Below are 23,892 nucleotides of genomic sequence, written 5' to 3'. Positions count from 1 at the left end.
GATCTTGTCACACTCTCTCCCTACTCCTCTGTTGTTTGCCAATTTGCAATGGAACAAAAGACAAATCTCAGGGCAACTCATTCACAGTATGCCTTTGGTTTCTTTAACATTATGTAACAGAAAGTTTGTGAGTTATTATATTTTTCAAAAAGTGGCAAGGATATGCATGGTCTGAAAATATCAAGTGAAGTGACTACTTCTGTTTGTGGAAAAGCCTGCCAAGCCCTGTCCTTTGTCAAAAGGATTGCGCAAATCCTGGAGTCAAATTTAACACTGTATTTTAATTGCCACTACCCTGCCAGCTATTGTACACGTGAGATCCTTTATGAGTATATGGTGTCTAAACAGAACAGGGTAAAATACAGGACCTATCACCCTATTAGGCAATGTTATACAGTACACTGTACCTGGTTTACGTTTCAGAGATAACTCGGCACACGTCATGTCTGAATGGAGCAGAGTGCTCCCAAATACACCACAGACACACAAAGACACTTCCCTGATTATATCCTGCTGCTGATTAACAACACTATATTTATATTCACAAATAGTTCCCATTGAGATGTTTGGAAGTCTTTGCTGTGATGTGAAATGACACATAGTCACAAGGGGTTATAATAGGAAACGTCCCACATTCCAATGCTGCTACAGTATGTGGGAGTGGGACAATAAGACAGTAACAAAATAAACTTAGCATGGTCAGCCAAGCCAGTCGTCAGTCCCTTCAGTCGCCTGTCCACCCGCCACCTCTCACCCACATAATGATTTAAGAGGGGTCCTTTCTCTTGTTCAGAAGCTGTCCCATGAGGCTTCATGCTGCTGCTCACGCCGTACTCTCTTCACACCCTCCCTTGTCATCTGTTTCAGCTACATGAATAAGAGGTGCCTGTGACACATGCAGGGCAAAGCATTCAGTCCCTTAGACCCAGCCCCAGAGGAGCGTGTGTGTGGGGGGGATGGAAGTGGGAAGTGGAAATTTACAGTCCCGAGTCAGTATCTGGAGAGTTGGTCCGCGGCTACGAGGCTGTGCCCAATCTCCACATAGGATTTAATTGTCTTTATCTGAGGGGCGTGCCTCGCTGTCAACTCCATTTCTTGTGAGCTGTGTTGGCATAAAGGCATTCAGTACAGAGGAATGTAGATAGCTGAGAGAGAAGCACACTACACATAGCCACACCATGAAGGAAATGTAAGTCCTTGGAATTACTCAACTGGAATTAGAAAATAGCCTTATCTTAATATTTATGTTTTTTTTGGATGCTTTTTGTTTCAACTGAATAAGCAATTTCATGTAAGTACTAAAAAACCCTTGAATTAACATATTTTAAATGTCTTTGTTGATGCCTTGTTTGTGAGTGTGAAAAGAGGGAATTGAAATTCACAATGACTATCTGTTGCAATGCATATTTTTTATAGGATCTTTCTTTGTGTTTGACTGACTATCGGATGCTAAGTTGGACATGTTTCTAATGCTGTGTTTACAGATAATGACAGTGTGAAGTTTTTAGAAGGGCTTGAGAATGTCTGGTCAAGGGTTTCTGGGTGGGCCACTTGGCCATCCCAAGGACTGTTTGCCTTAAGGCTTACCCAACGGCAGACAGCCTCCCAGCACCCAGCAGGTGAAAGCACATAGAGCAAACAAGAGAGAGAGAGGAATAGAGTGCCAGGGATAGAGAAAATAAGATAAATAGAGTGGGCGATAGCTGATCCAGTTATGTAATGAGGTTTGAGAGTGGAAGGCGGTTGAAGTTGACTTGTCATGCATAACAGAGACAGAGAGAACCTAGAATATTACAGAGCAGAACGAGTACAGCGTGATGGAGAGGAAAATAAGAGGAGATGGATTGAGTAAAGAGGGGCTGTGTGGTTGTAGCTCAAGCATCCTTTTAATAATTGAATAAAAAAATATGTAGTTATTTTACACTGCAAGACAAGTTAACTTTTTTATTAGACTCCAAAACAGAAGCACAGAGCGGTCACTGGTCAATATATGCAGCTTTGCATTGCTTTTTCATAATGAGGTATTTGTCTGTGAATAGCTACAATGTTTGTGGAGTTGTTTTCCGTCTTAAAAACAACTCTGTTATGTTTCTCAGTCTGCCTGTACAGTTGCTACATAATAATATAATATGCCATTTAGCAGACGCTTTTATCCAAAGCGACTTACAGTCATGCGTGCATACATTTTTTTGTGTATGGGTGGTCCCGGGGATCGAACCCACTACCTTGGCGTTACAAGCGCCGTGCTCTACCAGCTGAGCTACAGAGGACCACATGATGTTCCTGTATGGAGTGTTAGTCATATGACATGGTGAATGAAGATACCTTATGTTTTGAAGATTTATGGCTGCCTTTCAACTGAGAGTAGTTTGGATAGATTGTTCTGTAAACTGGTAATATGTATTGTTGAAAGATCCAACTATAAATCTACTTTGAATAATACTGTCACTTTCAGAGGCTAAAAGAGAAACATTTACTCATTGGATAATAATTTGTTCTCCAGCTATTCTTCTGTGAATCTTTTGGAAACCAAGCACATAGTTGACCGACTCGTAGGTTTTTGTGAGTCACACAATCCCCAATAACAGATTTCCATTGGAGCCAGCAAGAGTAGAGGGAAAGCCTTTGATGTTTCTGCCAACTGCATTTCAGTCTGACAGCCTCAAAAGGAGAGGAAACCTTACCCTGGCACACTGGTATATCAGCCTCACGATTAATCATAGCAGCTTTTTTCATTCTTCCTAATTTATACAGTGCCATTCATTATATTCCAGCAGTAAGCAGTATTCCAGCAGTTTGTGTCTTAACATGTCCAAGCAATTTCTTACCGAGCTATCCCTTCTGCCCTGCCACGGTTTGGGTGTTTAACCATTCAGTGAACTTAAGCTGTGGGATCTTCCAGTTGGTCCAACTGCTCTAAGCATTAGGCAAATTATTTCAATGTGATTCAGGTTATATATCTATTGTGGATATCATGAGTTTGTCAGTGTTATTTAAGAAATTATTTTTCGTTTATGCTCAGTCTTAAAGGCATACAGTATATCCTGTTCAAAACATTCCCTTTAAGGATAAAAAATAACACATAATCAAGATGTTATTACATATTTTATATTATGCACATTGAAATTATAGTTGCACAGTATAACTGTGCGCAAGTGAGTAATGCCATCAAGAAAAATTATTTTACCATAAATTATCTAGTCCAACCCAGAGTGATTTTCAATGCAAGATTGAGCACAATATCCAAAGTGAAGTAATTAAAAGAGAACTGTGCCGAGGAGGAAGCCATACAGTAACTCCTGATGCAGTTCTTATAGCTGTATCACTGTAGCACGCCATGGCTGACTATACAGCACGTGAGACTCCTTCATCATGCTAATGCGCCGTCCTGTCTCTGCATTATCCGGCTCACTTCTCTCTCTCTCTCGTCCCCCCTTCTTGCCCTCTTCCTGTTCATCTCTCTCTCGCTTTCTCTTTCTCCTCTCTTTTTCGTTCTGCTCATCCTCTCTCCTCTCGACCTCTAAAGAATGGCACAGAAAGAGAAGCTCCAAAGTCTGAAGGATTTCCACAAGGACACGCTGAAGCCTTCGCCAGGGAAGAGCCCGGGCACGCGGCCGGAGGATGAGGCCGAGGGCAAGCCCATCCAGAGGGAGAAGTGGGCCAGCAAGCTAGACTTTATCTTGTCCGTGGCTGGAGGCTTTGTCGGTTTAGGGAACGTGTGGCGCTTCCCGTACCTCTGCTATAAGAATGGTGGAGGTAGGCATTCAAATGAACATGGGCCCTTTTTCCATAGAAACAGGTCTTAAAGTGGGGGGTCACTTAAGTTAGGAAATCGTTATCAGGAACCTTCAAAGAAGTCAACTCAGGGACTGCAATTACAGGATTTTGCCTTGTGAAATGGCTGTGGGTAGGCACATACTGTAGACCCTGACATTTGTACGCTAACTGTCTCTCTTTCTCTCCTTCACCCAGGTGCGTTTCTCATCCCTTACACCATCTTCCTGTTTGGTGGAGGCCTGCCGGTGTTCTTCCTGGAGGTGGCTCTGGGCCAGTATACCTCTGAGGGAGGCATCACCTGCTGGGAAAAACTCTGCCCCATCTTCACAGGTGAGTCACCACACTGCTTCCCATTGTCCCAATACCATTCTCCCATATTGCCCTTAGACCAGTCATCATCAGGGAAAGGAGGCAGGGAAAGGAGGCGGTGTAAGCCTTCTTGGGCATGGTGTGATGTACTGTAGGTGGTAACGTCAGAGACGGAGAAAGGGATTAATGAAGAGCCTAAACACTGCAGCGTTTCCGTTAGCATTGCTTAGGCGGGGCCTGCTCTGTGCCAAGCCTGCTCCGTGCCTGCTTAGTGATGTGTCCCATCATAGGAAAAAAAATCAAAAATGAAAATGATGTTGCCAGCCTTTGAGCTAGCCTTGATGTTCTTTGCGTCCTGCTTAAAAAACTACATCCAGTGACAATACCCAGACTGTAGTTAGTTCTGTTGTTCTGACTGCTCTTGCAAAACTCCATAACAGCACTGATTATGATGTCTGTGGGCTGCTAGACTCAGTATGTACACATCGAGGTGTCCCTCGATGTGTACATTTTTACATTGACATTTTTAGTCATTTAGCAGACGTTCTTATCCAGAGCGACTTACAGTTAGTGAGTGCATACATTTTCATACTGGTCCTCGGTGGGAAACGAACCCACAACCCTGGCGTTGCAAGCACCATGCTCTACCAACTGAGCTACACGGGACACACTTACTTACACTGGACCACACTCACTTCATTCATTAACCAGCTCTGTGATGTGTAAAATACATTATTTAGCATAGCATGAGGAGCAGCCTGGTCCCAGATCTGGATGTGCTTCAGCCAATTTATCTGACTATGCTTTTGTCATGCATGAGGATTTGACTGAAGCACATAACCCTACTGATCTGGGACCAGGCTAATTGTGGATTGCCTAATTTACATTAGAGACTGGACGTGGTCAAACACCAAACACTGAACACTCACCAAACATTGAGACTGGCCTATTTTTGGCAGGTAAATACATACACACGCACACGTACACATATTTGCAGCCTTGGGTGTGTAAAGGAATGCTGAGTTCCGTGTTACCATGGAGTAGAGAAGAGCGAGCGCTCCGTAAGTTATCTATCGATGGGATCTGTGTAGGTCCGATGGATGGATATTAGCATGATGTTGTTATTGCAGTCCTGGCGTCAGGTTATGGCCCTACAACATATCTCCTTATCAGTCAGGATTTTCACTGTAATATACTATAGGCAGACCAGTTGTATCACGCAGACCAGTAAGTAGTAAGACAGCTGAAGATAACAAAGCAGCAATAGACCCCCTTCAGCTGTTTTAACACTAGTGAAGGCTCGCAGCCATGAGCTGCTATTCCAAGAAAGAAACAGTTGAAGACAAGGGCTGGGAGTGCAGCCGATCTTTAGCAGCTGTCGATGAGCTTGACTAATCAAGGAGTGCTGAGGCAGCTGCCTGTCTGACCGTCAGGATGTGTGAACTGGCACACACATGCACGTGTGCACACGCACGCACACACACACAGACTACAGAGAGACAGACGCCCACAGGTGACCTATAGGTGGCTTCCACTGTCCCTTTTAGTCTTTTATTACACCTTCAGAAGGCCTGCCGGCCTCACCTACCACACACAACCACGGATTAATTTGTCTAACAGTTTGCGTGTGAAATGTGGGGGCTGAGAAGGGGGGAAAGGGGGGAGAGAGGGGGTTACCGGAGGTGACGCCAGTCTAAAAATAGTTCAGAGGAGTGGAAGCGTACAGGGGATTTCTGTATCTAGACGGGGACCAATGTCATATCTAAAAATAACATACAAACACTAAGGTCTTTATAACCGTAGTTAGTACACTCAAGCCAGGGAAACATCCTCTCTTTGAAATAGGAGTGCACTGAGTTGTGAACCATCCGAGTCAGTAGATTCGTTTCCATTGGTTATATATAAATCTCCTCAAAAGGCACTAGATCAGTGTTCACTGAAGTGCTTCAGCTCCAATGTTGGCTTTACATGTTGTCGTTTACAAGGAGATTCAGTGTCACATACTGTAGCCCATATGACACTGTTTTGCTATTGATTGAATTATTTCTCTTCTCTGTAGGTATTGGCTACGCCTCCATTGTGATCGTCTCTCTCCTGAACATTTACTACATAGTGATTCTAGCCTGGGGACTCTACTACCTATTCCAGTGCTTTCAGCCGGAGCTGCCCTGGGCCAAATGCAATCAGCCATGGAACACAGACCGGTGCGTGGAGGACACATTCCGCAAGAACAAGACCCTGATGCTGGCTGCCAACATCACCAACTTCACCTCCCCCGTCACTGAGTTCTGGGAGTGAGTTCTCACTGTCCGACAGCTGGGTTAACTCTGTTCTGACACACACAGACAAACACACACAGAGAAAAGCAGAAAAGCCTACACACAAGCATACACAAATCCATACACACACATGCAACCATGCACACACGCACACGCATGAGCACACACACACATTCTGTCCACATATACAAATCAAATCAAAAGGTAACAAACAAGGTAACAAACAAACTCAAATAAAACAGACAAACATAAACACTACAGATACTGTGCCTCTTCCTTATTTGCTGTAAACATATATGTTTGGATTGGCAACATTTCCAGAGCAGAAAGCACACTGAACTTTAATAAACTCCCCCTCAGTCATGAGGTTCATTATATCTTTAAATTGGATCTTTCACTGCACTATATTTGGATCAAGGGGTATTATCATTTTCCTTTTCTCTTAAAAGTCCTGCCAAATTTGTATACTCTTGGGGAGCCACAATCACTTAACTTCAAATCACAGTTTACTGTAAGATAATGCTTATTTACATTTGGTCAACACAAAATCCAACAGCATAGATTATATCTACTTTCTACCATATCCATGGGCCAGACACTGATGAGGTAGAATATCCCACAGAAATATAACACATAGAATGAAAAGAACATACTGTCATCTGTTAATATTCTCTCAGGGCACAGTACATTCAGACCAAGGAGGAGCTAGAGCAGAGGAGGGTTGGTGAAAACTAAACCTCACCAGACACGTTATTGCTTTTCATTGCTTTGATGTAACCCCTGTTGGCAGGAAACCTTGGTCAGGACCCACAGGAATTATGATGTCACACTTGCCCTACTTAAAAAATCAATAATAATTGTAGAGCGAGAAACGTACTGTACTGTACCATGCAGGGGTCTACATAGGCTTACAGTTCCATCAGAGCCTCTCCCTAAAGATAGTCATTGACCTGTATCCTGTCTTTTCCCTCCCTCCAAAGACGCAACGTGCTGAGCATCTCTTCTGGGATCGACGACATCGGGCCCCTAAAGTGGGACCTAGCCCTGTGTCTCCTGGCAGTATGGATCGTCTGCTTTTTCTGCATCTGGAAGGGAGTCAAGTCCACTGGGAAGGTTAGTAGAAGCATGCTGTGGTTGTTATCAGACTTGTTTGGAGTCTCTAAAAATAGTGTTTATGCACACACCCAAAAAAGGGAAGGACTTAATAAAGTAATGTAACGTCTGAGGCCAGTAGGCTGGGTGCAAGCTGGGTTTTTTACCCAATTTTTCATGATATCCAATTGGTAGTTCCAATCTTGTCTCATTGCTGCAACTCCCCAACGAACTCAGGAGAGGCGAAGGTCGAGAGCCATGCGTCCTCCGAAACATGACCTAACAAGCCATACTGCTTATAGACACACAGCTGCACCAATGTGTTGGAGGAAATACAGTCCAACTGATGTCAGCTTGCAGGCACCCGGCCCACCACAAGGTCAATTCTGCGCCGCCCCATGGGGCTCCCGGTCACGGCCAGCTGTGACACAGCTTGGGATCGAACCCGAGGTTGTAGTGGCACCTCTGTGCTGCGATGCAGTGCCTTAGACCGCTGTGCCACTCGGATGCCCAGGTGCTAGCTGTTTTCTGCTGTAGCCAACTTGTCTTTGTCACTGACAAGGTGTGTTGATGATTTCAGAAACAGTCTGGCACGCAGGCAGGCTAGTCTGTTTGATTAAGGCCTGTGAGTTACTGTACTGTACATTAGGTTTCCCCTCAGATCTCCCTCTGTCTGTCAATGGAGCGGGACAGTCACTGGGCTGAACTGACCTTATGGTGGGCCGGGTGCCTGCAAGCTGACATCAGTTGGACTGCCTCCACTTAAGGGACCACTGTGGTTTGTTGGGAGATCGATCGACTGTCTATTTGGTAAACTCTTACAGAAATACCCCATTCGTGGTTTCAGCTCCCTACTTAAACAAAACACAGAATTAGCCCCTTCCATTATGGTAAACCGCTGCATATCCAGCATTGCCATTACTTTACACGGGAGTGGCTTAAATCCACACTATAAAAGGCTGGCATTATGACCATGTAATAATATTCTTATCGCCAAGCACCTAGAGCAAACACAGAGCTCTACAAGTCACCTGGTTTTGTTGTGGATGACACTCCTTTAATGACGGCAGCTGTTATTTCAGTTGAAGGCTACTGTACAGTAAATTTCCATGCACTCACTTCAGCCACCCACCCCAACTGAAAACATCCTCACACAATGCAATCTACAACAGTCAACTATCTTTGTGCAGTTGTGTTCTTCTGTATATTGTCACGATCGTCGGGAACAGAGGACCAATGCGCAGCGTTATTTGCGAACATGCTTTTATTTATGATTACACTAACAAAATCGATACGTGACGTCCAAAGGTACAAACCTACACAGGAACAAGATCCCACAAATACTGTGGAAAAACAGACTGTTTAAATATGGTTCCCAATCAGAGACAACCAGCAACAGCTGACACTCGTTGCCTCTGATTGAGAACCACTCTGGCCAACATAGAAACACAATAACTAGAACACCCTAGAAACACAAAACTAGAACAACACAAAGAACACTCACACCCTGGCTCAACATACAAGCGTCCCCAGAGCCAGGGCGTGACATATATTCCATGCTCCCTTTTCCTATGTGTTTATTTTTTAAAAATCTAAGCAAGAAACAGTCCATTCTGGAAAATGGCTGACCATGCCACCTATTAAAATTCCATTATGAAACCTTAGCTTCAGCTAATGGGCCATCTCTGGAGCCCCCCACAGCAGCCAATACGCATTAGGCATCCAGACCCAGAATAGTAAAATGAACAAGCTGCAATTTTGAAATTTGGTAGTGCGTCAGAAGTTTCCATTTTGTTATGTCACTCATTGCAGACCTTAGAGAGCTATTTATGACAGTTGATCAACTAGCCCATGTCAGCTAAAGTTTTTTAGCTAGGTTTTTTTGCCCATTGATTTTGTTATAATGTTTGAGTCACTCAGATATCACATGAACACACTTAAGAATGGCAAAATGTGTGATGAGTGTGATAGAAGGAGTCAGGCGCAGGAGGGTAATCACCGAATGCAGAGTTTATTCCGTCGTACACAAATAGCGCTGGATAGCGACAAACGAAACAGGCACAGGGGAAAATCTACCCCGGCAATAACAAGGTACGAGTAGCTCCACCGAGCTACACTACTCTCACAATTAAACAATCACCCACAAGGACAAGGGGGGCAGAGGGAACACTTATACACGTACTAATGAGGGGATAAGAACCAGGTGTGTGTGATTGACAAGACAAATGAAATGATGAATAATGGAGTGGCAGTGGCTAGTAAGCCGGTGACGACGAACGCCGAAGCCTGCCCGAACAAGGAGGGGAGGCAGCCTCGGCGGAAGTCGTGACAAAATATGTAGAATTGCAGGAAATTAGCTTTAGAACTGCCAAATTGTCTTTCCACCCCATGGCAAAATGTGTAGAATTGCAGGAAATTAGCTTTAAATGTTCCAAATGGGGGGTGAACAGTTTGTGTCATGGACAGTGCTTGTGCCCATAAAAACAGACGTGGCACAGCTTGATGAGGGGGTGGGGGGAGGGGAGGTTGCATGGGTCACAAGGTTTATTACTACGCTCATAAATGACAATATCCATCCTAGGACAATTGTGTGACCCGATCTTCTCAAATAGTATTTGAGTACCCCTCCCTTATATATATAAAAAAAACATCACATTAGCATTTTGCCGTTTCACATGTCAGAAAACGCCTCGTGAAAAACTCACTTCATAATGGTATTTTCCTCACTTGTGAAAAGATGGTGTCAACATGTTGCAGTAGTAATGTTTCCACTGGTGGAATTAGGGTGACCACATCTTCAAAGCCCAAATGCGGGACAAGGGAACGATTTTGCGGGACTTTCGCAGAGTAGTGGTGTCACGGTTTCGGCGGTCGTCGTCCCCGGAGTACTAGCTGCCACCGATCTATGTTTCATGTTCGTTTGGTTTTGTCTTGATGTTGTACACCTGTGTCTAGTTAGTCCTCGTTAGTGTCCTATTTAGTTCTCGTTGTGTGTGTTTGGTGTTGTGTGTGATTGCTCTTCTGTTTTTGGTGTTCTGAGCTACGTACTTCCCTCCGTTGTTTGGAGAGGTTTTCGCACATGTTAGTGCGCCTTTTGTTTGACGCCTGTGTGGGCCTTTATTTCGCCTTCGGGCTTATTGTGCTCGTTTACTACGTGAATATTTCACTTAAGTCTTTTGGACTTAGCTTCTGCGTCCTGCGCTTGATTCCTGCACCACACCCACCTTCAGCACCCCTTGACAGAATCACACACCATTAATATGGAATCAGCAGGAGCAACAATCACGCCTGAGTCGTTGGAGGAGCATGTCCGCGGTCAGGATGACCAGATACGACAACTGGGGACCGCTCTACAGGACGTCATCAACACCCTGCACCGATGGGAGTCCAGATGGGTACCCACACCTCCACCTATCCTGCCACCCCCATCGGCCGGTCCACCAGTCCCAGGTCCGGAACCCAGTGGGATTCGGCTCTCGCTCCCGAGGGCGTATGACGGAACAGCTGCCGGGTGTCAGGGGTTCCTCCTGCAGGTGGAGCTCTACCTGGCCACTGTACACCCGGTGCCCTCGGGACACGAGAGCGTTTCCGCCCTCATCTCCTGTCTCACGGGCAAGGCGTTGGAATGGGCCAACGCCGAGTGGAGGAGGATGGACGCCACCACCATCTCCTACGCCGAGTTCTCCCGTCGCTTCAAGGCCGTGTTCGACCATCCACCTGAGGGCAAAGCGGCGGGGGAGCGTCTAGTCCACCTGAGACAGGGGAGGAGGAGCGCACAGGCGTTCGCGCTGGAGTTCCGGACTCTAGCGGCAGACGCAGGGTGGAATGAACGGGCCCTCATCGACCATTTTCGATGTAGCCTACGGGAGGACGTTCAACGTGAGTTGGCCTGCAGGGATACCAATTTCACCTTCGACAAGTTGGTCGATATGTCCATCCGTCTGGACACCCTGCTGGCCACCCGTGGACGTTCCGAGTGGGGTCCGTCCATTCCACCCTCCGGCACCTCCGAGCCGAGCCCTATGGAGCTCGGGGGTGCTGGCGCTAGAGAAAGGAGGAGGAGGAGCCCGAGGGGGCCTGTCCCCTGCACCAAGTGCGGTCGTGGAGGGCACACTGCGGCCAGGTGCTGGGGAGGGTTCCCCGAGGGAGGAGACAACAGGCCACGCACTGGGGAGCCCTCCCAGTTGAGTAAACGCCCCACTTACCCAGAGCTCTCTGTTGCGCACTTTTGTATACCTGTTTGTTTTCCACAGGTTGCACCTCATTCCCAGCATAAGGCGCTAGTAGATTCAGGCGCAGCTGGGAATTTTGTTGATCGGAAGTTTTGTTTAGATTTAGGGATCCCTCTCCTACCTGTTGACAAACCTTTTCCCGTTCATGCTTTAGATAGCCGCCCGTTGGGGTCGGGGTTGATTAGGGAAGTCACAGCACCACTTAGGATGTGTGCGCAGGGGGGTCATGAAGAGACTATACAGTTGTATCTGATCGACTCTCCTGCGTACCCGGTGGTGCTGGGAATTCCCTGGTTAAGCACCCATAACCCTGCTATTTCGTGGCAACAGAGGGCTCTCAATGGGTGGTCTGCTCAGTGTGAGGGGCGATGTCTGGGTGTGTCCGTAGGGGCGACTTCGGTGGAAAGTCCAAACCAAGTGCCCGCACTGCACATTCCGCCTGAATATGGGGATTTAGCTCTCGTGTTTAGTAAAGCTAGGGCGACGCAGTTGCCTCCTCATAGACAGGGGGATTGTGCGATTGATCTCCAGGCAGGAGCAGCGCTCCCACGGAGCCACTTGTATCCTTTGTCTCAAGAGGAGAGAAAAGCTATGGAAACTTACATAGCCGAATCTTTGAGACAGGGATACATACGGCCCTCCACTTCTCCCGCCTCCTCGAGCTTCTTTTTTGTGAAGAAAAAAGATGGAGGGTTGCGCCCGTGCATCGATTACCGTGGTCTCAATCAGATTACTGTGAAATACAGTTATCCACTCCCTCTGATTGCGACCATGACGGAGTCGTTGCATGGAGCGCGTATAACTTGGTGCGCATTAGGGAGGGCGACGAATGGAAAACAGCATTTAGTACCACGTCAGGTCATTTCGAGTATCTCGTCATGCCATATGGGTTGATGAATGCTCCATCAGTCTTCCAATCCTTCGTAGATGACATTTTCCGGGATATGCAGAGGCAAGGGGTGGTCGTGTACATTGATGACATTCTAGTGTACTCGTCTGCCCGAGCCGAGCATATAGCCCTGGTGCGTCGTGTATTGAGGAGGCTGTTGGAGCACGATCTATATGTCAAGGCAGAGAAGTGTCTGTTTTTCCAGGAGTCGGTCTCCTTTTTGGGTTATCGGTTGTCCGCGTCAGGGGTGAGAATGGAGGTGGATGATGTGTCCGCTGTGCGTAATTGGCAAACCCCAACCACTGTCAAAGAGGTGCAGCAGTTCTTGGGCTTTGCGAATTACTACCTGAGGTTTATCCGGGGTTTTGGACAGGTGGCAGCTCCCATCACGTCCCTTCTGAAAGGGGGTCCGGTGCGCCTGCAGTGGTCAGCTGATGCGGACAGGGCCTTTAGGAGACTGAAGGACCTGTTTACGTCGGCTCCGGTGCTGGCGCATCCGGACCCCGCATTACCCTTTCAGGTCGAGGTGGACGCGTCTGAGGCCGGTATAGGGGCTGTTCTCTCTCAACGGTCCGGCACGCCACCTAAACTCCGCCCCTGTGCTTTTTACTCTAAAAAGCTCAGCCCGGCGGAGCGTAATTATGACGTCGGGGACAGGGAGCTGTTAGCTGTAGTTCAGGCCCTTAAGGTGTGGAGGCATTGGCTTGAGGGGGCTCAACACCCTTTCCTCATTTTGACTGACCATCGGAACCTGGAGTACATCCGGGCAGCGAGGAGACTGAACCCTCGCCAGGCTCGATGGAGTATGTTTCTCACCAGGTTCGTATTTAAAATCACGTACATCCCTGGGTCCCAGAATGGTAAGGCAGATGCGCTGTCCCGGCGGTATGACACGGAGGAGAGGTCCGTTGAGCCTACTCCCATACTACCGGAGTCTTGTCTTGTGGCACCGGTGGTGTGGGAGGTCGATGCCGAAATCGAGCGAGCGTTGCGTACCGACCCCAGCCCTCCACAGTGTCCTGAGGGTCGGAAGTACGTTCCGCTCGAGATTCGGGATCGACTCATTTACTGGGCTCACACGTCACCCTCCTCTGGACATCCGGGTATTGGCCGGACAGTGCATTGTCTTAGCACTAAATACTGGTGGCCCACGTTAGCCAGGGATGTGAGGGTTTATGTCTCCTCCTGCTCGGTGTGCGCCCAGTGTAAGGCGCCCAGACACCTGCCCAGGGGTAAGTTACAACCCCTGCCCGTTCCACAACGACCATGGTCCCACCTCTCGGTGGATTTTGTGACAGACCTTCCCCTCTCTCAGGGGAATACCACCATCCTGGTCGTTGTGGACCGGTTCTCTAAGGCCTGTCGTCTTCTCCCTATGTCGGGTCTTCCTACTGCCCTACAAACCGCAGAGGCCCTATTTACCCACGTCTTCCGGCATTACGGGGTACCCGAGGATATAGTGTCTGATCGAGGCCCCCAGTTTACCTCCCGAGTATGGAGAGCGTTCATGGAGCGTTTGGGGGTCTCGGTGAGCCTTACCTCAGGGTACCACCCGGAGAGTAACGGGCAGGTAGAACGAGTCAACCAGGATGTGGGTAGGTTTCTGAGGTCGTATTGCCAGGACCGGCCTGAGGAGTGGGCTCGGTACATTCCCTGGGCCGAGATGGCCCAGAACTCTCTCCGCCACTCCTCTACCAACCTAACCCCCTTCCAATGTGTGTTAGGTTACCAGCCGGTTCTGGCACCTTGGCAGCAGAGCCAGATCGAGGCCCCTGCGGTGGATGATTGGATGAGGCGCTCGGAGGAGACGTGGAACGCTGCACACGTCCACCTGCAGCGGGCCATCCGTTGTCACAAGGCGAGCGCCGATCTCCACCGCAGTGAGGGGCCGGTGTACGCACCCGGAGATCGAGTCTGGCTCTCTACCAGAAACCTACCCCTCCGCCTGCCCTGCCGGAAGCTGGGTCGGCGGTTTGTGGGGCCTTTTAAAGTCCTGAGAAGATTGAACGAGGTGTGTTATAGGTTACATCTGCCTGTTGAATATAAGAATATTAACCCCTCGTTCCATGTGTCTCTTCTCAGGCCAGTGGTAGCTGGTCCACTCCAGGAAGGTGAGATAGGAGAGACTCCTCCGCCCCCACTGGACATCGAGGGGGCTCCGGCGTACACCGTTCGGTCCATCTTGGACTCAAGACGCCGGATGGGGGGTCTCCAGTATCTCGTGGAGTGGGAGGGGTACGGCCCGGAGGAGCGTTGCTGGGTGCCGCGGAGGGACATCCTAGACCCATCTCTCCTGTCGGAGTTCCACCGGGACCATCCCGCGCGCCCTGCTCCGCGTCCTCCTGGTCGTCCCCGAGGCCGGGGTCGGCGCACGGCTGGAGCCGCGCGTCAAGGGGGGGGTACTGTCACGGTTTCGGCCGAGGCTGCTCCTCCTCCTTGTTCGGGCAGGTTTCGGCGGTCGTCGTCCCCGGAGTACTAGCTGCTACCGATCTATGTTTCATGTTCGTTTGGTTTTGTCTTGATGTTGTACACCTGTGTCTAGTTAGTCCTCATTAGTGTCCTATTTAGTTCTCGTTGTGTGTGTTTGGTGTTGTGTGTGATTGCTCTTCTGTTTTTGGTGTTCTGAGCTACGTACTTCCCTCCGTTGTTTGGAGAGGTTTTCGCACATGTTAGTGCGCCTTTTGTTTGACGCCTGTGTGCGCCTTTATTTCGCCTTCGGGCTTATTGTGCTCGTTTACTACGTGAATATTTCACTAAAGTCTTTTGGACTTAGCTTCTGCGTCCTGCGCTTGATTCCTGCACCACACCCACCTTCAGCACCCCTTGACAAGTGGACAGAATAATAGTTTGGGGGGCAGGTTAATGAATTACGTTCAAATGGCGACATAGTTCTGCTGAATGAAGGTCACTGCCCCCCAATGAGTCCCACCGTGAAGCTAGCGCAATTTGGACTAACCCCTTTTGAACATTGTGTGTTTGAGCTACAGACATCTGGATTGCACCATTGGATTAGTCTATTTCTTCTGAATCAGTGTGATTAACAGGGGCTGAGCTAGAGTGGTGTTTGTGAGACAAGTGTGGATCCCGAAGGGGCCCGGGGGCCGGGTCTTTTTACAAAAATGTTTGTAGAGTCCGAATGGTTTGAGCTACAAATTATTAAAAGCTATCTATGAAAATCTGAGACTCTCACGAACCAGCACATAAAAACACTGTACAGCCTAAAAACATGGTTAAAACTATAATTTGTATATCATGGATGGTCAGTCCTTGCATCTATAGCATAGTCTATGGATTTGAGAGTGATTGCTTTTCTTTATGGATCCCGAGTGGCGCAGCGGTCTAAGGCACTGCATCTCAGTGCTTGAGGCGTTACTACAGACACCCTGGTTTGAGTCCAGGCTGTATCACAACCGGCTGTGATTGGCAGTCTCATAGGTTGGCGCACAATTGGCCCAGAGTCATCTGGTGTAGGCCATCATTGTAAATAAGAATTTGTTCTTAACTGACTTGCCTAGTTAAATAAAAAATTCTCCATCCCTCAACTTTTTACTGAAACTGTAGCGGGGGAAACACATTGTTAATGTTTCAATTAAGGGTTGGGTGCAACCCTCTTTTGTGCCATTAATATCAACCAAAACTTCTGAAGTGGAGAACAAAATTCTTAGTATTGAAAACAAAAATAATGATATTGAAAGCAAAACATAAACCCAAAAGTATTGACAGCAAAACAAAATATTGCATGGAAATCATTTTTAAATGCGAGAAGAAATTCATTGTAAATGGATGGCAAAAAAAATTATATTCAGTGATAAAAATAAATAAATAACATAATTAAATAAAACGCATCCCTGTTTTCTGCTATTTTTCCTATCTTTGGTTGCTACGCTGGCCTTTGCTTTGGCTTCCTTTTTTCCAGTAGCAAGTTTATGGCACATTCATTCCAGCAACATAGCACCCTGCATCCCACTGCTGGTTTGCTTCTAAAGCTAAGCAGGATCAATACTGCTTGGTCTGTGGATGGGAGACCAGATGTAGCTGGAAGTGACATGAGGAAAAATAAATGTCACAAAAAATGTAATTAGAGAAAAATGTACTTTAGAAACTTCACATGAGTCCGAAAACCATGTCTGACTCATGACGTTTAAAAAAAAACACGTGATTTTTTAATGTGTTTTTTTGTTGTTGTAAAGGCTGACCTACAGAGTGGGTAGAAGTTACCCCTAAACTAACCACAGACTGAGGATCAGATATTTTTTCATCACCTTATTGGTTGGGGATAGTAGGTCTGGAGTTGGGGGCAACTTCTACCTCAAGCATCCTCTCCAAATTCCATTCCATTACGGAACCTTTACATCAGCGGATGGAACGATCTCTGTCCCATTGCATCATGGAACCTTGACATCAGCTAATATGTCTCTATCTGTTTTTTCTAGGTGGTGTATATCACAGCAACTTTCCCTTTCGTCATGCTTATCGTGCTGCTGGTGCGTGGAGTGACTCTGCCAGGGGCATCCGAAGGGATCAAATTCTATCTCTACCCCAACCTGACCCGCCTACAGGACCCAGAGGTAGGAGCCAAAACCCAGAATCCTTATCCCCACCCCTCTAGCCATCTCTACTGTGTCTGTACAGTCCCCTCCGCTGCCCCCAATTACCTTATCCCACATATCCCCTAACAGCACCAATGCATATCTGTTTACTTACACGTCTATTAGGGCCTCTTACTGACATCTCTACATCGCAAAGTCATCTAGACTGCGGAAAAGGAACCAGTCCACAGTCTTTGTTAGATCTTAGGTCTGGTTGAATTATTAGTGGTACTATAATTGAGAGAACATGTGTTCACAATGCAAGACTCGCCAATCATCCAGGTTTATGACATAATTAAATTAGCTCCCTCCTCTGGATTGAAGTGGGTGTAGCAAGAATAGGCTGGAAACTTAGGAAAGTGATAAGCTGTGTTTCTCTGTTGGTCCCAGTGAAATCTATGGACATACAGTACTGAGGGCATGAAAGCAGATGAGATTTAATTATACCTGGTGGACTTGAAAAGTTCCATGACAATCATTCTGCAACATCATGTGCTTTTAGGGATGCTTTTTATTATATTCTCTGAGCCAAAAGCTGAGTTACTTTTGTTGGATGAATTAGATTTGCAATCCCAAGTGTTCTTTTTGATTTCCGATGTTATAACAATAGGCTGTTCAGTTTTGATGGAGATCAAGATGTTCAGTTTTGATGGAAATGTTCCTTTTTATTCCCCTAAATTTGATTTGCGCTCGCAACATGTTTAATCAAGCAGTTATTTGTCTTCGACTCAGTAGATTAGTTACTTGTACATTCAATTAAACGGAGACAGAAAAGCTCATAATAAAATGCCTAATCAAATTAAATGTAAAATCTCATCACATTAAGTTAATCTAACCCAATTATGTCCCAACAAAGATGAAAAAGATTGCCAACCATGTGACCAGAGGTGTATGATGAATGGTGAACTGAACAGACTGGCATCATGTTGTTGCTGTTGCCACCTCAGGTGTGGATCGACGCGGGAACCCAGATATTCTTCTCCTACGCCATCTGTCTGGGGGCTATGACGTCACTGGGGAGCTACAACAAGTACAAATACAACTGCTACAGGTGAGCTTCGTTGTCATGGGGACGGGGGACGGATGTAGTAGTAGTGAGATCAACTCGTGTCAAAGACGGTTGCGTAAGAAAAAAATGGGAACTTTGGTTCCGTCTGTGTAAATTAACATCCTCCATGACATATGTGTGACATAGGGACTGTTTGCTGCTGGGAGGCCTGAACAGCGGTACCAGTTTTGTGTCTGGCTTCGCAATATTTTCCGTCCTGGGCTTCATGGCACAAGAGCAAGGGGTGGACATTGCCGATGTGGCAGAGTCAGGTATGAGGGTCAAAGGTCAACAGTGAACGTAGCAGTGATGGTGGGCACTGCTACAGAACAAAACAGATGATTGGAAAGTTAGAAAAAAAATATTCAGTAAAAAAGACACCCACATTTGAAAAGAACGTACAAACGTAATGTCAAAAGAGGTTTTGGAAACGACAATGCTGAAATGTAGAGTTATCGGCAATTGCACAATCATTGAATAAAAGCCTGAAAGAAACAGAATTGTTGCTTTTGTATGATGTGTTTTCCACAGTGGATTTGTCCCTGTTTGAGTGCTGTGACGTGTGTCTAAGCTACTGCTGCACCATGTAAAGCTGGGTTAAATAAAGAGCCACTCTAATCAACCAGATTTATAATCACAGCTGTACTCTACCATCCACAGCCACCTGGGCTCAAAGGCACCAGGTGTGCCAATGTTCCACTCTAGGGTTTTGTTATGATGAGTTTCTAGGGTATCAAGTGATTACAAATGTAAGGATGTACTTAGACACTTTTGATGGGGAGTTCATATTAGTATTTAATATGTACCATGGTTAGTTATAACAGAAGGACAGAGCTTTGCCTCTACCATCTCCCTTACTCCAGAACAAAGATCCACTCTCTCTATATATACACTCTGTTACAAGTCTCTCCACGAACATCTGGTAATCATCATGGGCACTCCCATTCTTTGATGTTATTACTCTTTACCCCAAGTCAGTATATCCTGTCCATCAATCATGCTATCATAAACATCAGTAATCTCCTTTGACATAACGGAATGTAGACTCCGTGGCCCCAAACCATTTATCTAGTAACTCTAACCTGGTCCCCATGATACTATGACATTACATCATTACAGGTTTATAATCTATTTATAATATTTAAGTTTATTTAAAAAATCATGCCATTCTATATGGTGAGGGGTCATCCATAAGATGTAATGATATAGAATGCCATGATTTGTTTTTACAACATCAACAATATCAATAGATTATAAACCCTAGAGTGGAACATTGGCGCACCTGGTGCCTTTGAGTGTGTATTTATTGAATAAAAAAATTGTCTAGAGGAGTTGCTGTAATGTGCAGTAAGACAAAAAAAGACAATCTTGGGCATTCTGTTCCAATAAAATTGGTAATTGTTATAATTTGTGTTGGGTAATACAGTAGAACACCAGTGAAATAGTTGTTGAAAATGACTGTACTAAGTATTGTAATGTAACTGTAATGTTAAGTACTTAACTGTATTGAGCTGTGGATCCCTGAAGTGGACTCTAGCTAGCCCACCATGATATTATATTCTATGTGGATTTCGAAGGAGATGCATCTTCTTTCAGCATGCCCGCTCTGTTCAGTTCAGTGTTGCGATTGTTCCTCCCTAAACAACAACCTGGTTTAGAGAGAAACTGTTTCCATGTACTTTGACTTCAATTATTACGAAGAGAGAATTATATTGTACTGTGACTGTTATAGCTATGTCTGCTGTGTTTATGTCAATTGGAATGAAAGAAAATCAATGGTTGTCTTAAATGCTATAATTCATGCATATTTATTGGAAAAAGTTTAACTTGAAGAATAGGTAATATATGCGAAAAGGTTACATTAAATGTAAATGGTTGTGGATAACAGTAAATAATAAGGATAGTTCATTGTGTTATTATGCCTGGATGGACTTGCAAGAGTTAATGATAGTTTGTTGAGTTGAGTTTGCTGTCATTTTGTATATGTTCAAGTGCCCTTGAAATCCTGTTGAAGTAGCTTTTGGTCAAACCTCTATCTGCTTTGACAATATTTGTTTAGCAAGTAACCTAATGCAGGATGCTAGAGTCACACACAGCATATGACCGGTAGCAGATACTTAATGGATAGTTCCTCCACCTATCCAGTCCTTACATAAGACAAACACATAACATACCAAAAGGTGTATCACTTAGTCTCTTCCAGTACTGTAACTGTAGCATCACCTCTTTAAGGAATACCTGGGATAGGATAAAGTAATCCTTCTACCCCCCCTTACCCCCCCCCCCCCCCCCCCCAAATTTTTTTTTTAAAAAATATTGTAAAGTGGTTATCCCACTGGCTATAAGGTGAATGCACCAATTTGTAAGTTGCTCTGGATAAGAGTGTCTGCTAAATGATGTAAATGTAAATGTAATTACCATTTCAGATCATTTGAATGTGTTTAGTTTAATGTTTTTTCCCCCTCATAACGTCCAAGCTCAAATTAGATGGGTTGGTTCATTCTCTTCTCCCCCTCTCCCCCTGCCCTCTCTTTCCCCCGTCTAGGTCCTGGCCTGGCCTTCATTGCCTACCCTAAGGCTGTGTCCATGATGCCCATGCCCACGTTCTGGGCCATTCTGTTCTTCATCATGCTTCTGCTACTGGGCCTCGACAGTCAGGTCAGTACTAAAGCAATAACTACTATACATTTATATTGGTAATACAGTACTTGGTACTCTAGTTTCAAGGACCATGTAACAATATGTATCTACAAAGTACTTACACTACGTAGTTAGTGTATCTACATTGTAATTACACTATGCCTATGTAGTTACAATGTAAATATACAGGTAGTAGGGACACATACAGTAGTGTAAAGTACAGTTGAAGTCGGAAGTTCACATACACTTAGGTCGGAGTCATTGAAACTCGTTTTTCAACCACTCCACAAATTTCTTGTTAATAAACCATAGTTTAGGCCAGTTGGTTAGGACATCTACTTTGTACATGACACGAGTCATTTTTCCAACAATTGTTTACAGACAGATTATTTCACTTATGATTCACTGTATCACAATTCCAGTGGGTCAGAAGTTTACATACACTAAGTTGACTGTGCCTTCAAACAGCTTGGAAAATTCCAGAAAATGATGTCATGGCTTTAGAAGCTTCTGATAGGCTAATTGACATCATTTGAGTCAATTGGAGTTGTACCTGTGGATGTATTTCAAGGCCTACCTTCAAACTCAGTGCTTCTTTTCTTGACATCATGGGAAAATCAAAAGAAATCAGCCAAGACTTCAGAAAAATAACTGTACACTTCCACAAGTCTGGTTCATCCTAGGGAGCAATTTCCAAATGCCTGAAGGTACCATGTTCATCTGTACAAACAATAGTACGCAAGTATAAACACCATGGGACCACGCAGCCATCATACTGCTCCGGAAGGAGATGAACGTACTTTAGTGTGAAAAGTGCAAATCAATCCCAGAACAACAGCAAAGGACCTTATGAAGATGCTGGAGGTACAAAAGTATCTATGTCCACAGTAAAACGAGTCCTATATCGACATAACCTGAAAGGCTGCTCAGCAAGGAAGAAGCCACTGCTCCAAAACTGCCATAAAAAAGCCAGACTACGGTTTGCAACTGCACATGGGGACAAAGATTGTACTTTTTGGAGAAATGTCCTCTGCTCTGATTAAATAAAAATAGAACTGTTTGGCCATAATGACCATCGTTATCTTTGGAGGAAAAAGGGGGTAACTTGCAAGCCCAAGAACACCATCCCAACTGTGAAGCATGGGGGTGGCAGCATCATGCTTTAGGGGTGCTTTGCTGCAGGAGGGACTGGTGCACTTCACAAAATCGATGGCATCATGAGGAAGGAAAACTATGTGGATATATTGAAGCAACATCTCAAGACATCAGTCAGGGAGTTAAAGTTTGGTCGCAAATGGGTCTTCCAAATGGACAATGACCCAAAGCATACTTCCAAAGTTGTGGCAAAATGGCTTAAGGACAACAAAGTCAAGGTATTTTAGTGGCCATCACAAAGCCCTGACCTAAATCCTATAGAAAATGTGTTGGCAGAACTGAAAAAGCGTGTGCGAGCTAGGAGGCCTACAAACCTGGCTCAGTTACACCAGCTCTGTCAGGAGGAATGGGCCAAAATTCACCCAACTTATTGTGGGAAGCTTGTGGAATGCTACCCGAAACATTTGACCCAAGTTAAACAAGTTAAACAATTTCAAGGCTTTGCTACCAAATACTAATTGAGTGTATGTAAACTTCTGACCCACTGGGAATGTGATGAAAGAAATAAAAGTTGAAATAAATCATTCTCTACTATTATTCTGACATTTCACATTCTTAAAATAAAGTGGTGATCCTAACTGACCTAAGACAGGGAATGTTTTATGTCAGGAATTGTGAAAAACTGAGTTTAAATGTATTTGGCTAAGGTGTATGTAAACTTCCGACTTCAACTGAACAAAAATATAAACGCAACATGCAACAAGTTCAAAGATTTTACTGAGTTACAGTTCATATAAGGAAAACAGGTATCAAATTAATCCTTAGATTGGTAGGAACAAATCTCTAGCCTATTGCCAATATTATCTGATGATGTATGACTTAATGGTAACATCGAATGTCCACCGAGTGACTATATCTTTGCGCATCAAAAATATGATGCCTGTTTGCGCGCTGTATGCATCCATATCCCCTGTATGTCCCCCGACACCACCACAATGTTGTAGAGAGGTTGTTGTTGTAGAAATTTTAGGCACATCCAGTGTGCAAAACCAGTGCAATTACCACATTCTGACACTTTGGAGAGGTTGAAAGGACACTTGAATGTACCCTGGATACCCCATAACACCACAACAATGTTTTAGTGAGGTTGATATGGTAGAAATTGTGTTTTTATACTGAACAAATAGCATTTAGGGTTTGCAAATATGTAATAGCACTGGAATTATCTAATTTACAGACATATGCCACTTTGGAGAGGTTTAGGGACGCTTGGAAACGTTCCGTGATTACACCTGACACCACTTACTAAAACATCTGCCCATTTCTAGTTGTTTGGTCTATCAATCCCATTCGTTTTTCTGATATTGTTCACATGTTGTGGAAGCCATCTGAAGTGTTTCCAGCTCTAGCAATCAATAATATACCCCACCGCCTTCATGGAGCAATCTGTTCACAACGTTGACATCAGCAAATCGCTCGCCCACACGACGCCATACACGTGGTCTGCTGTTGTTACTGTGGAATTCTCTAAAACTATGTTTTAGGCAGCTTATGGTAGAGAAATTAACATTCAATTATCTGACAACAACTCTGGTGGACATTCCTGCAGTCAGCATGCCATCTGTGGCATTGTGTTGTGTGACAAAACTGCACATTTTAGAGTGGCCTTTTATTGTCCCCAGCACAAGGTGCACCTGTGTAAGGATCATGCTGTTTATTCAGCTTCTTAATATGCCACACCTGTCAGGTGGATGGATTATCTTAGCAAAGGACAAATGCTCACTAACAGGGATGTAAACTAATTTGTGCAACATTCTTTAGAGAAATAAGCTTTTTGTGCATATGGAACATTTCGGGGATCTTTTATTTCAGCTCATGAAACATGGGACCAACACTTGTTCAGTGTAGTACCTTTTTTATTTGTATACTTCCTTTGAAGACC

At 45.2% G+C, this 23,892-nt stretch overlaps 1 protein-coding gene across 1 annotated transcript; it reads left to right on the top strand.

Moving 5' to 3' along the window:
* Positions 1–1,124: 1,124 nt before the first annotated feature.
* On the top strand, positions 1,125–20,862 carry LOC311147452 (sodium- and chloride-dependent taurine transporter-like). The gene is made up of 8 exons (XM_084184147.1): positions 1,125–1,291; positions 3,527–3,756; positions 3,973–4,107; positions 6,146–6,380; positions 7,346–7,478; positions 17,012–17,146; positions 18,115–18,218; positions 20,761–20,862. The coding sequence occupies exons 2-8, from the start codon at positions 3,528–3,530 to the stop codon at positions 20,789–20,791; spliced, it is 1,002 nt and encodes a 333-aa protein (XP_084040273.1). The 5' UTR covers positions 1,125–1,291; position 3,527; the 3' UTR covers positions 20,792–20,862.
* The last annotated feature ends 3,030 nt before the right edge of the window (positions 20,863–23,892 follow it).

This window comes from Coregonus lavaretus, assembly GCF_964263955.1.
Source record: "Coregonus lavaretus genome assembly, chromosome: 20".
Lineage (NCBI taxonomy): Eukaryota > Metazoa > Chordata > Actinopteri > Salmoniformes > Salmonidae > Coregonus > Coregonus lavaretus.
The sequence above is the reverse complement of the archived record's forward strand: the minus strand, read 5'-3'. Positions and strand labels throughout refer to the sequence as shown.